At 43.0% G+C, this 12,850-nt stretch overlaps 1 protein-coding gene across 2 annotated transcripts in view; it reads right to left on the reverse strand.

The window, feature by feature from the left end:
- NPEPPS (aminopeptidase puromycin sensitive) overlaps positions 1-12,850 on the reverse strand; it is a 1,004,488-nt gene that overhangs the window by 85,320 nt on the left and 906,318 nt on the right. For both annotated transcript variants that reach the window (XM_086924308.1, XM_086924309.1), the window contains exons 20-22: positions 6,972-7,079; positions 6,708-6,863; positions 5,626-5,673 (exon numbers count right to left, since the gene is read on the reverse strand). In XM_086924308.1, the coding sequence (XP_086780434.1) occupies positions 5,626-5,673; positions 6,708-6,863; positions 6,972-7,079 (312 nt within the window). The remainder of the gene's footprint in view (positions 1-5,625; positions 5,674-6,707; positions 6,864-6,971; positions 7,080-12,850) is intronic.

A 12,850-nucleotide genomic window follows, 5' to 3' on the forward strand; every position in this document is an offset into this window, starting at 1 on the left:
TAAACTTGCCAGCACTCAACCCCGTGTTCACGAGGACCCTGGCCTAGCCAACCAGGCCTACGTCAACTGGATCACACAAACTCTAGACACTACTCTCCCAACAAGTAAGACTACGCTGAAACGCCCCCACAAAACTGCCCCCTGGTACACGGTCTCCCTCAGGGACAAGAAACGTCTATGCAGGAGGCTGGAAAGGCGCTGGCGCTCAGATTACTCAGCTGTCAATAAAACCCGCTACCGAGAATCTATCAGCGAATACAAAACGCAAGTTAAATCAGCTCAGGCCACATATTTCTCTGATAGAATAGTGATGGCCAAGTCCAAACCGAAGCAGCTCTTTCACATAGTGAAACAGCTAACGAGGCCTTCCCCCGCCTTGCAGGTCGAAAAAACCACCACCCATTGCAACAATGTTGCAGAATTCTTCTTCCAAAAAGTAAACACCATCTATTCAGCCACCCCCCCCCCTCGAAACATATCACCTCGTCTACCCAACCGAATAAATCCCCAGCATCATACCCCCTCCTACTACCCCAATCCACCTTGGCTCACTTTACCCTATTGGACCTCACTACCCTTGAATCCTTAGCGAAGAGAGTCAAATCTGGATCCCCCGACGACCCCGCCCCCCCAGACATAATAATGGCCGCCTCCCAGATCACCCTGCCTATAATTAAGGAGGTATTAAACACCTCAATCACCTCAGGTACCGTTCCGGTCGTCTGGAAGCAGGCCATGGTCATAGCGCTCCTAAAAAAGCCCAGTCTAGAGCCAACTGACCTGGGCAATTATCGACCCATCTCTCTGCTCCCCTGGGTGAGCAAGATCCTAGAAAGACATGTAAATCATCATCTAGTTAACTTTCTGGAAAGCTTCAACTTACTAGATCCCACGCAGACGGGTTTCAGACCGAAACACGGGACCGAGACCGCCCTCCTCATGGTCACCGAGGAAGCTAGGAAAATCCTGGATCAAGGAGGGTCAGTGGCAGTGATCCTCCTTGACCTAAGCGCAGCGTTCGATACAGTTAGCCACGTCACCCTGCTACACCGTATGTCCTGTGCCGGGATCAAGGACAAAGCCTGGCTATGGTTCAAATCCTTTTTAGAAGACAGATCTTTCAGAGTCTTTGAAGGTGAGCCTGTCTCCTCCAGCAGACCCCTGAAGTGTGGAGTCCCCCAGGGCTCCTCCCTGAGCCCCGCACTCTTCAACCTGTACATGAGGCCACTGGCTGAAGTTGTCCGCCCTTTCGGGATTAAGATCATCTCGTATGCGGACGACACACAGCTGGTGGTCTCACTGGCGCAGGAGGACAACCGACCTGCGTCAGGTGGGCTCAGAGAATGCCTAGAATAGGTGAAGACCTGGATGTCCTCCTCATCCCTCAAGCTGAACGGGGACAAAACGGAGCTGATGCTCCTAGGCCCCCCCAGATCTTCGCCCCCCGTGTCTGGGCCCTCCACCAACTCCTAAAGATAATATCAAAAGCCTGGGAGTTTGGTTGGACAACTCCCTTTCCTTCAACGTGCAGGCCACAAAACTGTCTGCCACCTGTTTTGGCATCATGAGGATGCTAAAGAAAATCTTCCCTCTCCTTCCCATGGAAGCCAAACAGGTGGCTATACAAGGGCTTATACAATCTCGCCTTGATTTTAATAATGTGCTCTATATCGGCGCCCCAGAGTACACTCTACGCAGGCTGCAAACAGTGCAGAACTGCGCAGCCCGTCTACTGCTGGAGATCCCTCGCAGACAATCAGTGAGGGCCGGACTGGTTAGCCTTCATTGGCTACCGGTCCGCCAAAGAATTCTATTTAAGGCAATGTGTATTGCCCATCAAGCCTTCTGGGACACTGGTTCGAGTATTACTCGTGACCTAGTCACTCACTACATCCCCAACAGAAGTCTTCGCTCTAGCCAGAACTTTTTAGCAGTGAAACCCAGAATAAAAAAATCCAGATCCGGCGGCAGGTCCTTTGCCCATAACGCCTCCAGAACTTGGAATACCCTTCCACTGCACCTCAGGGCCAATTCCAATCTCACTGCGTTTCGCAAACAGCTTAAAACCTTCCTTTTTAACTCACTGCTTTAGACCCTTCCCCCTCCCCGTCTGGCAGGTTTTGGTTATTGCTAGCGCTTGGACACCTGAGGGCAGCAATTCGCGCTTTACAAATCCAAATCAAATCAAACATACAAGCAATTTGCTCTGACGGAGCCTCTATTATTTTTCTGATTTGTTTATGCTCTATAAACACACTTAGAAGGATGCAGGCTTGTGTCCCCCTTTGTTTCAGTGTTAATTTTACATATTAAAAGCATTCCTGTCTGGCTGGACAGCTTTAAATATAGTGCTGACTGAGTCTATATTCATCTCTCCTTACATCTATTGTCCTTGTTTAGGGACCACAGTGGTTAAAACTCTTAGTTGATGGTGCGTGCAGGTTGGCATCTGGCAAGGCAGGTAAGTCACCTGATTGAGCGACTGCAGCAAAGTCTTGACTAAATCCTCTCCACCTTTTGTGCTTATAGTATGTCCCTTTCAAAGGAGCCCTGGCAGATATACCCAAAGGAAGTCAGCCAGGCCGTTGACTGTTGGTTGGAGGGGGTAGTCAGCTGCTGGTGTTTGCCAAACCTGAGATTCCCTCTAATCGAATCCATGAACTGCGTGCTTCAGTGAAGGTGGCATCCAGCCAGCTGAGAAAGTTTTGCATGGTCAGCTGTCCCAGGAGCCGATGGGATCAGCAGTTAATCTAGGATAGTGGACATTTGCACTATGGGACAAGTTACTTACATTCGGTAACAAGTTATCTGGTAGAGCAGTGGTCTTCAAACTTCTTGAAGATGCGCCCCCCTATTGAAAAAATAAAATTCTTCGGGCCCCCCCTCAGAATTTTTCACTATTATTCTATTAAATTGGCAATGTTTTAATGTGTCTTGAATTATTTTAACACAAAACATATTTAAACATTGCTAGTAAATTTTGTTTCCGTTTAAAAAATGGAACCAAATACATGGTTGCAGAACATACTATTCTGGTCAGGCAGGCCTTACTAACGTGTAAAAGTATCCACAGTATGATTATTAGAAATGGGGTTCAGCTATTTGAATAATATTTGGAGTCTCTTCCTTTTTTAAACCTACTCCCAGCTAGGATATCAATGATAAGAGGTTAGTGAGGGCCCATTAAAGAGCGATTACTGCAGCTTATTTATTGCATGCTTAAAACAAACAACATCTATCAGGAGGCTCCTTTTGGTCAGCGGCTGGTACCCCCCTGGGATCACTTGAGGTCCCCCTAAAGGGGCCAAACCCCAGTTTGAAGAGCAGTGTGGTAGAGACATAATCTAGCTGCAGATTCCTTACCTTGGAATATACCAGCCATCAAGCTGGATCTGGAAACTTTTATGCTCGAGCAATACCCTTACATATTGGGAGGTGGTGTCAGTCAGCCCATGTGACGTCCGAGTCGTCCGTACCGGAAATTATGTCTGATAAAGGCAACCTCGGAGCGCTGACGTCTGTTACTTTTCATGCCAGTAGCGTGGAGCAATGAAGTGCGCTGGCAGTGGTGTGATTAGAACATCTAGGGCTCTGAAAGGGACCAGCCCTGACCCCAACAAACTTGTCAGCAGTGCAGGGAGGATGGACGGGTTGATAAGGAATCTGTGGCTAGATTACGTCTCTACCAGATAATGTGTTACTGAAGGTAAGTCGGATAGAGACATCTAGCCTACGATATTCCTACCTCAGAACAGATGCCCCAGGAATACCACCCAAGGAGGAGGGACTGCAGACAAGTTTTGACCAGGAAGTCCTACAGGACAGATTGGCCCAAAAATCTGTTACTGCAGACTTGACTGTCCAGGCAGTATTGCTTAGTGAACATTGTAGGAAGGTACATCCTGACTATGGTTGCCCCCAACTTTTTTGCCCTGTGTTTTAGCTGGTTTTTGACATAGTCGACCTGGGGCCCTGCCAATCAGGACCCCAGGCCTACTGCTCTCTCTCTAAAATGGATTCCATGTACCTTAGGTACATTTCCAATTGGTACTGGGCCACTTTATCAGACCCTGTAACTCAGGGCATAGGTGTACCCAGGGCCTACCAGGGGCTGAAGCATGTATTATGCCACCCCTGGCTGGCCTCCTAAATTTGACACAACTGGCTGCATGACAGCTGGGGCAAAGTCGTGTAATCACCCTTTGCTGTAGATATAGTATACCTATATCTAACCCTAAAATGGACACACCGATTCCTATCAGTCACTCCTATGGCAGGCCTTGACAATCGTGAAGGCAGAGTGCTTGGAATCGTGTGAGATGGTGCTCTGGCATGAGCTGAGCCTGTCTGCAGCTTGCGGAACCAAGTCCTAATAGCTGTTCCATGATATCGCATACCATATACTCTTAAGTGCATTATAATCCTCGCGGTTAAATGCTATCTTTGGTATTGCTTTATCAAAACATGTCGAGTAAGGTGTCATACGAATTGGAAGCATTCCACCCTTCTAGAGGGACACGACATGTATGTAACAAACATGTGCAGTGATGCCCACGTTGCTGCCTGCCAAAAGTCAAGGACTGGAACATCAAGTTGCAACGCTGTGGTCGTAGCCTTAGCTCTGGTGGAATGAGCTCTTAAGACTTCAAGAGGTTTTTTCTTTTGCCAGAGCATAGCAAATGTTGATGCACAGGGCGACCCATCGCAAGATAGTCCTATTTTGCACCGCACAACTTTTGTTTGATTTAACATACCCCAGAAAGTGTTGGTCGACCATCAAGAACTCTTTAGTGCGGTCAAAGTATAATGACTATGCTCTTTTTGGGTCCAGACAGTGGAGTTGCTCCTCTTTTTTAGAAGGGTGCGGAGAAGCATAGAAAATGGGCAGGGTGACTTATGGCCACGTGGAAAGGCTTTACTATTTTCTGTAAGAAAGAATCCCTAGTGCGAAGCCCCAATTTATCAGGGAATCTGGTCAGGTAAGGAGGCTTGGATGACAGCCTACAATTCGCTCATCAACCTGGCTGAAGTTGCCACTAAAAAGGCAGTCTTGATGGAAAGCTGCCAGATGGGACAGTTGTGGGGAGGTTCGAACGGAGATCAGGAAGTTGAGAACTAAAGTAAGGTCCCACTGAGGCATGATGAATGGGGCAGGTGGGAACATGTGTACAAGCCCATTAAGAAATCGCTTTACAATATGGAATTGTATTAAAGAGGGTTTAACTGGAAAAAACACGTTACTTTCTTGTACACTGTGGTTTTCCAGTATCGATATCTTTCAGAGATTCACATGCTTGTATCTTCTCTGTCGTCATGGTGGGAGGCTTGAGACTCTCACCATGAAGACAGGGAATATACAAGCATGTGAATCTATGAAAGATACAATACTGGAGAAACCTCAGTCAATGACCTAATTGCAGTCTTGGAATCTTCAGTGATCCCAGGCAACATGAATAAGCAGGTTGATCTTAGACCTTAGAAAGCTGAAAAGGTGTTCTGAAATTGTGCATTGGATCAAAATGTGAGTTTGTTTAAAATAAGCAGTGCCACTTTCAATATAATAATGACAAGCACATGGTAACAGGTTTCTGGTGTATGAAATGAGAATGCAAATGCCACACTCACCTTTATTTCAGCTGCAATTTTATCACTAGCAAATCCGTCAACAGACAGCTGAAAAAACATTAAATCTAAGTTAATTTGAACCTTCTCTATTGACATATCAACATACAGACCAGCCAAAAGTCATAAATTCCTGAGAACATGAGCAGTTAAATTATTGTGGCTAAAAACCTGTCACTGCTGTTTTTAAGTTCAGGGTGGTTAAGTCCGCATGTTAATCGGAACAAAGAAAACTCCTGAAATATCAATAAGTATAGTGCCATTCTGCTGTAGTGTCCGAAAGCACTTTGTGCTTGCATCGAGCAATTCACTGAAGTGTATATTAGTTCCCAATGATAAAGCGGAGTAACATGAGCACAGAGATTAAACAGTCGTGCAGCAAGAGGTAAAAGTTAATTCTGTAAGGCTAGTACGTGAATTTAATACATGGCTCTGGGCCAAAAACACACGATTAATAATTTACTGAACATAGAGTATTTTTTTTTTTAACTACAATTCAAGAAGCAGGCTTTTCCTCACTCATCCTGTTGTATCCTTCAACTATCTCAACGGGTCCATATGCTTCAGTAATGTTTGCCATTCTAATATGATAGGTATATATGGCACAAAGTAAAATAGTTCTAAATGTAGCTCTCGAATAATGTGACATATACTAACAGACCAGTACATCTTTTTAAAGGCCTGATTATCCAATAGATGCTGGTAAATCAAATAACCTCTCGCTACGGTAATTATCAGGAATTGTGTCTAAATGACATTTTGAGTAGATTTCAAATTATTTTGTACCTTAAACCCTTGGATTCATATGGTTTTGCAACACTCACATCAGCCACCACTTCATCTGAATCCAACATGTTCCTCACAGGACCTGTGGTCCCCTTGCATTATCCATATACATGTCCCCTAAGTTTCATATCCAATCCTCAATAAGTCAAATATTTACGCCTCATTAATTCCACAAATCATGGTAACCTCTTGGTCTGCAATGATTTCCTAAACTCTCCCAACCCCACACCTCTCTGTCCCAGTTTTCATTCAAATCCCATATCATAATCCAGCCAGCAAACAGCACAATGTTCCTGTACCTTGATTAGCCGGGAGATGAGAAAACCTCCTTGGTAGCGATTATGAAGTTCATCCCAATTGTCCTTCACAAACTTCCAGGCAGCTTTCCTACCCTGCTTGCTGCCTCCTGCAACCCCACCAATGACAGAAACTGTGTCCTGGGGACGAACGTCTTCCTGAAAATAGAAAATAATTCAAATCCAGGAACATCGTTGACGCTTGCGATTTCATTGGTACACTGAGTATGGGACAAACTAATACCATTATTGCTACCTTCCACTTACTGAGAGTGCAAATGCAAGAACTTTTTGAATAAGGTCATGTGCAGGGATGGCACCGAGTACTTTCTCAATACGGTTCTTCTCCTCTTGCATGTCACCCTGTTTGTGAAGCTGGAAGGAGAAGCACAACAGATATTAACTTTGAACTACAAAATGAAAAATCTTCATGAACAAGTCATATAAAATATTTGAGGGAAGACAAATAAGTTAATTACTTTTGGTAATGATCTTTCAGATAGAAATTCTATTTACCCACAAATTACTCGATTTGGGAATATTCCCAGGAGCCAGATTGGCTCTGGAAACTCTTGCGATAGTGCCTGTGTGGCATCAGGTGGTGCCAATGGAGTCTGTCTAGCCACAGTTAGCTTATTGACCATTTCCACACCGTCAGATGTTGAGTACAACTGACAGATTGAGACCACTCCAAAGAACATGGAGGTGGTGTTTATTTGCCTGATGAATACTTCTAACTGCAAACACCTCACCTTGTGAATCATTACCAATTCAAATGCCACCTCCCATGAGGTGAGCCTAAGGATCTCACTTTTGAACATGAAACCTCCTAGGACTGAGGGGACAAAATTATTCTTCCTGTTTGCCAAATAATAAATTCAGAAGTGCCTAATGAAAATATGGACGGATGCCAAAGTGGCTGCCTGGCAGACATCGAAAACAGGCACACCAGGGCTGTAGCTGCTGTCCCTGCCCCAGTGGAATGAAGTTTAAGTTCCACAGGAAAGTCCTTTTTACCAAGGAATTATAGTGTGATGAAAGGGAGACTTAATCATGATAAAGCCTGTCTTTGAACCAACTTTTCTTTTAAATTATACTGGTGAACGCAACGAAGATTTCATCCTCCTATTGATCGTATTCCTTAGTCCCATCAGTGTACAAGTTAAGGACCCACTGTGAATCTAACTGGTGCAGCCTGCCTCCTCTTAAGTGGTGGACAGAAAAATGCTGGTTGCATAATGGACTGCCCAACATGTAGGGGTGATACTACTTTCAGAAGAAAGGATGCAGAACTCCCAAGTTACAGCTACCAAGCAAAGTAAAGAGACTTAACTCACAAAGCCTGCAGCTCACGGACACATCAAGCAGAAGTGATTGCACTGATAAGCATGTCAGGAAGGTGAGAAATAAATGGAAATCTCAATGTCATATAATGAAGGGGAGTATTAGTAGGCTATCCTGTTTTAGTTGTAAATCTAGAATAACTGACAACACCTTAATCAGTGTAACATAATAGCACGGATAAAACCCTGCTCAACTACAAATTAAATGTACATCAAAGAAGGTGAAGTGTGAAAGATGTTCTTGTCTTTCTTCCTGAAACTGCCAACATAATGTAATAAATTAAACAAGGTACATAACGAAAGACTGGTCTCAGATTCTTCTTCTTGGGTTTTGATGTTTAGGGATGTCACTAAAATTTTGTCTCTTCTTCCTTTTAATTCATTCAGTAGTTTGTGCTATAATTAAAGGTACGGGGTTTAGAAGCACATTTTAGGTCTGACCTGATTTTAAAAACTGTTAAGAATTTGGAAATATTAAAATCATATTTGATCTACTGGCAGTGTTTAATTATTTCACAGATTGGTAACATGGGTGGTTCATAAGTATGTTGGCCAATATGTACTATTACATTTACCCACAGAATGGACAAAAACAGTTCACTCATCAGCCTCCTTTTTTAGCAAATCCGTATCGATAGTAGGTCAATTGCTAAACACCCCAGGCTTTAAACATTCAATGCAATGAGTTGTGACAGAGACCTGTGGAAATACTGCTGTCACCATGAACATGGGATAGTAGTGATACCACGAAAAGACTTTCCACATACCAACAATGTTCCTAGGTGCAAGGGGATCCATTTCACGTGTGATACCTTTAGTTATTTCTGCCTTTTTACTTAATTGCACTTTATTGCTGGGGGTTTTTGAGCCCACATTTACAATGTTTACAGCAAAATATTAGGTCCTAAAATACAACACATTGTCTGTTGAAAAGTCATGAGTGAGAAATTTGTCAAGGGGCACTTGGCAGCTATGAATGTCCACACAACAGCTGCACCACCTTAATGTAGTCAGACGGAATGCAGACAAGCAGTGTGAAGAAAGCTTAAAGAATCATGGGGCACATTTATTTCATACAATACAACTCATTCAGCCAACTTTCTCTTTCACGTAATGCAGTGCAGAAAGAGCAGTAATGCACCACATCTACTTACATATGACACCCTTCTACTCTCTCCTAGCGCATGCACACATTACGCTGCCTAGAAGATACACTGTGACCATTGCGCATTGATACAAGAATGTCAAAAAAGATTCCCTTTTGGGTACAACCTTATATCATAGAAACAATTTTCAACCACCACAATACATTCAAATAGGAGCAATAAAGGAAAAATTTATTAAAATAAGACAGTTTATTCAGTTAAATTTGTTAAAAAAGGCTGATCATTTCTCTTCTTCAGACACAGATTAAAAATACACAATTTAAACACCATAAAATGTCATTACATTATACATCTACATATAAGTGGGAAACAAGGCTTAAGGAAAAGATGGATCCTATTAGCAAGAGGTAAGTACAGTAGCAACAATGGTAATCACGCTCTGATATCAAGCAAACTTTTCAGTCAGAGTTGTTGTCGCTAGAGCTTAAAGTACTTCAACTTAACAAAAGGGCATCGATGCGTTTCGGTGGGCACAGTATTTTTAGGAGCCAACACCTTCTTCAGGATATAATGGTTGAATCCCACATTAAAAGTAAAACATCTGTAACATAAGAAAAAGTGTCTTAGTTACGCATACCTACAACATTTTATATTAAAATATAACCAACAAAGTATTTCAAAAAACGATTCCCAAATGCTTCACAATACCTATATGCACCATTCTTACATACATAGATTACAGGCTTTTCATCAGAATTCAAAGTCAGGTTAGTGAAACCTTTCATTTTATGCAGTCTCCTATTTAATAGTGAGCACTGTGCAATTTCATCCTTGGCATATATGTACAATCTGCAACGTCCTATTAGCTTAGGCCCATTACAGCATCGCCCACACAGCCTTATTTTGTGTGTAATTGCCATGTTCCAATTACTCATGTCCTTTAGAATGCCATATAACCTGGCATATTCTGCACCATGGGTAAATAAATAATTACCTCATTCAGACACAGCTAGGAATCGTACAATGGCCAGCTTAAAAACTATTTCGATACCACAACAGTGATTATCTAAATATAGGAAAAAGAGAAATAATATAAGAACTACAGTTCTGTGGATATATCAGTTTAATTATAGAGACTACCAGCTGTATAAAATATTCAGACTTAAAACCACAGACCTTTCAATTTGATGTACTTTTTCGTTTGAGTATTCTTTGCCGGCCGTTCTTGCAGTCTCATAAAAGACAGGTCAATGCCTGATATCGTGCCTCTATTTGTTTTTATCGGTAGGTGAACAAAAAACCAATAAGTATTTCACCACGCTTGGCTACGATGCAGCTACGATAGGACATTGCAGATTGGACATATATGCCAAGGATGAAATTGCACAGTGCTCACTATTAAATAGGAGACTGATCAAAATGAAAGGTTTCACTAACCTGACTTTGAATTCTGATGAAAAGCCTGTAATCTGTGTATGTAAGAATGGTGCATAAAGTTGTTATTGTGGAGCATTTGGGAATCGTTTTTTGAAATACTTTGGTTATATTTTAATATAAAATGTTGTAGGTATGCTTATCTAAGACACTTTTTCTTATGTTACAGATGTTTTACTTTTAATGTGGGATTCAACCATTATATCCTGAAGGTGGTGTTGGCTCCTAAAAATACTGTGCCCACCGAAATGCGTCGATGCCCTTTTGTTGAGTTGAAGTACTTTAAGGATAAGTTACTTACCTGTAATACTAGTTCTCTTCCAGGGGTATCCTCATCAAAGTCATAAGCACTGAATATTCCCGCCCATGTGCGGGACCCCGGAAACAATATAAAAATATATATGTATAAAACACATATCTCGCTCCACATATATGTATGTACATATATCATTTTTCTCACATCAATGCAGCCCCAAAACTGAGGCTAAACAATGCAAACACATATACATGAACTGCAATTAGTAAGGAATCAAAAAACACATTAGGTCAAAAAACCCTTGAACTTTGTGTTTTAATGAGTCAAACCACTCATAAATCCTGAAAATTGCTTACAAATAGACAGTGTTAGCCCTCAGGCTGCATTGCAAAACAATAGCATAGAAAATGAAACCATTTTCACAATAACTGGCACCGTGCCTTTAAGGCAGCCATGACCCCAGGCTTCCCATCATGCCTCAGGGGTGACAGTTAGGTCAGTTGTTCTTTGCATAACCCTTAAGACAGGGCTAAACCACAATACTGAAATAGTACCAAATCTCATTTACCTGGGGAGGCGGGTGGGTTGCTTATGACTTTGATGAGGATACCCCTGGAAGAGAACTAGGATTACAGGTAAGTAACTTATCCTTCTCTTCCAGGGGATCCTCATCATCAATAGTCATAAGCACTGAATAGAATAGCAAGCCCATCAACCACCTGCAGGTAAATGAGAAGTAGATGACCCAACCAGAGCATAACAGCCAAATCTTCAGCTGTTAAACAGATTCCTCAGGGAGGCCTGGCCCACCTGGGTATCTGCTCTCGTGTCAGAATCTAGACAGTAATGTCTGGTAAATGTATGGACCGACCTCCAGGTCGCCGCTTTACAAATCTCAGACATGGGCACATCTTGCAGGTAAGCCGCCGTGGCTGCTCTACCTCTAGTAGAATGCGCCTTAGGAGTACCCCCTAAAGGCTTCTGCCCCAATTGGTAAGCAAGCTTGATACACGAAACGATCCACCTGGAGATAGAACGATTCGAGGCTGCATGACCAGTTCTGATCGATCCGTAGTTAACAAACAATTGATCAGAATGTCGAATAGACTTGGACCTGTCCCGATAGAACTTTAAAACCCTTTTCAGGTCCAAAGAGTGTAATGCCCTCTCAGCTGGAGTAGAGGGATTAGGAAAGAAAGTGGGTAAAGAGATAGACTGATTGACATGAAAATCTGATACCACTTTCGGCAGGAAAGAAGGATGCGTTCTAAGCACCACTCTGTTCAAATGAAAGACTGTATACGGTTCTTTAGTACATAGGGCCTGAATTTCGCTCACCCTACGTGCTGACGTAATCGCTATCAAAAAAGCCGCTTTCCAGGAAATATGCTGTAAAGTAGCTTTATGAATGGGCTCAAAAGGAGGGCCCATCAATTTTGATAGGACTAGGTTCAGCTCCCAAGGAGGAGCAGGAGGCCGTACAGGAGGGTACACCTTCTTTAGACCCTGCAGGAAATCTTTTACTGCTGGAAGCTGAAAAAAAGAAGTTTGTGAAGGTGATCGCCTATAAGCTGTAATAGCGGCTAAATGCACCTTAATGGAGTTAAACTTCAAACCCGCTTTAGTCAGGTACAACAAGTATGGTAGAACTGCTTCTTACTGACTCTTTACTGGGTTGTGACCATTCTGCATGCACCATATATAGAATCTCTTCCACTTGCACGCATAAGAATGCCTCGTGGAAGGACGTCGTGCTTCTTTTAGAATAGCCATGCAGTCCTGTGGCAGTCCTAGATGTCCGTACTGAATGACCTCAGGAGCCATGCTGCCAAGTTCAGTGACGGAAGGTTGGGATGGTGAATCCTCCCGTTCATCTTCGACAACAGGTCCTGCCTGCATGGAAGCCTCTTGTGAGGAGACACTGACAGGTGAAGTAGGTCTGTGTACCACCATTGTCTCGGCCAGTCGGGGGCAATCAGGATCATCGTTGTGCACGAATGGCTCAAC

Source organism: Lissotriton vulgaris, chromosome 5, assembly GCF_964263255.1.
Source record: "Lissotriton vulgaris chromosome 5, aLisVul1.2, whole genome shotgun sequence".
NCBI lineage: Eukaryota > Metazoa > Chordata > Amphibia > Caudata > Salamandridae > Lissotriton > Lissotriton vulgaris.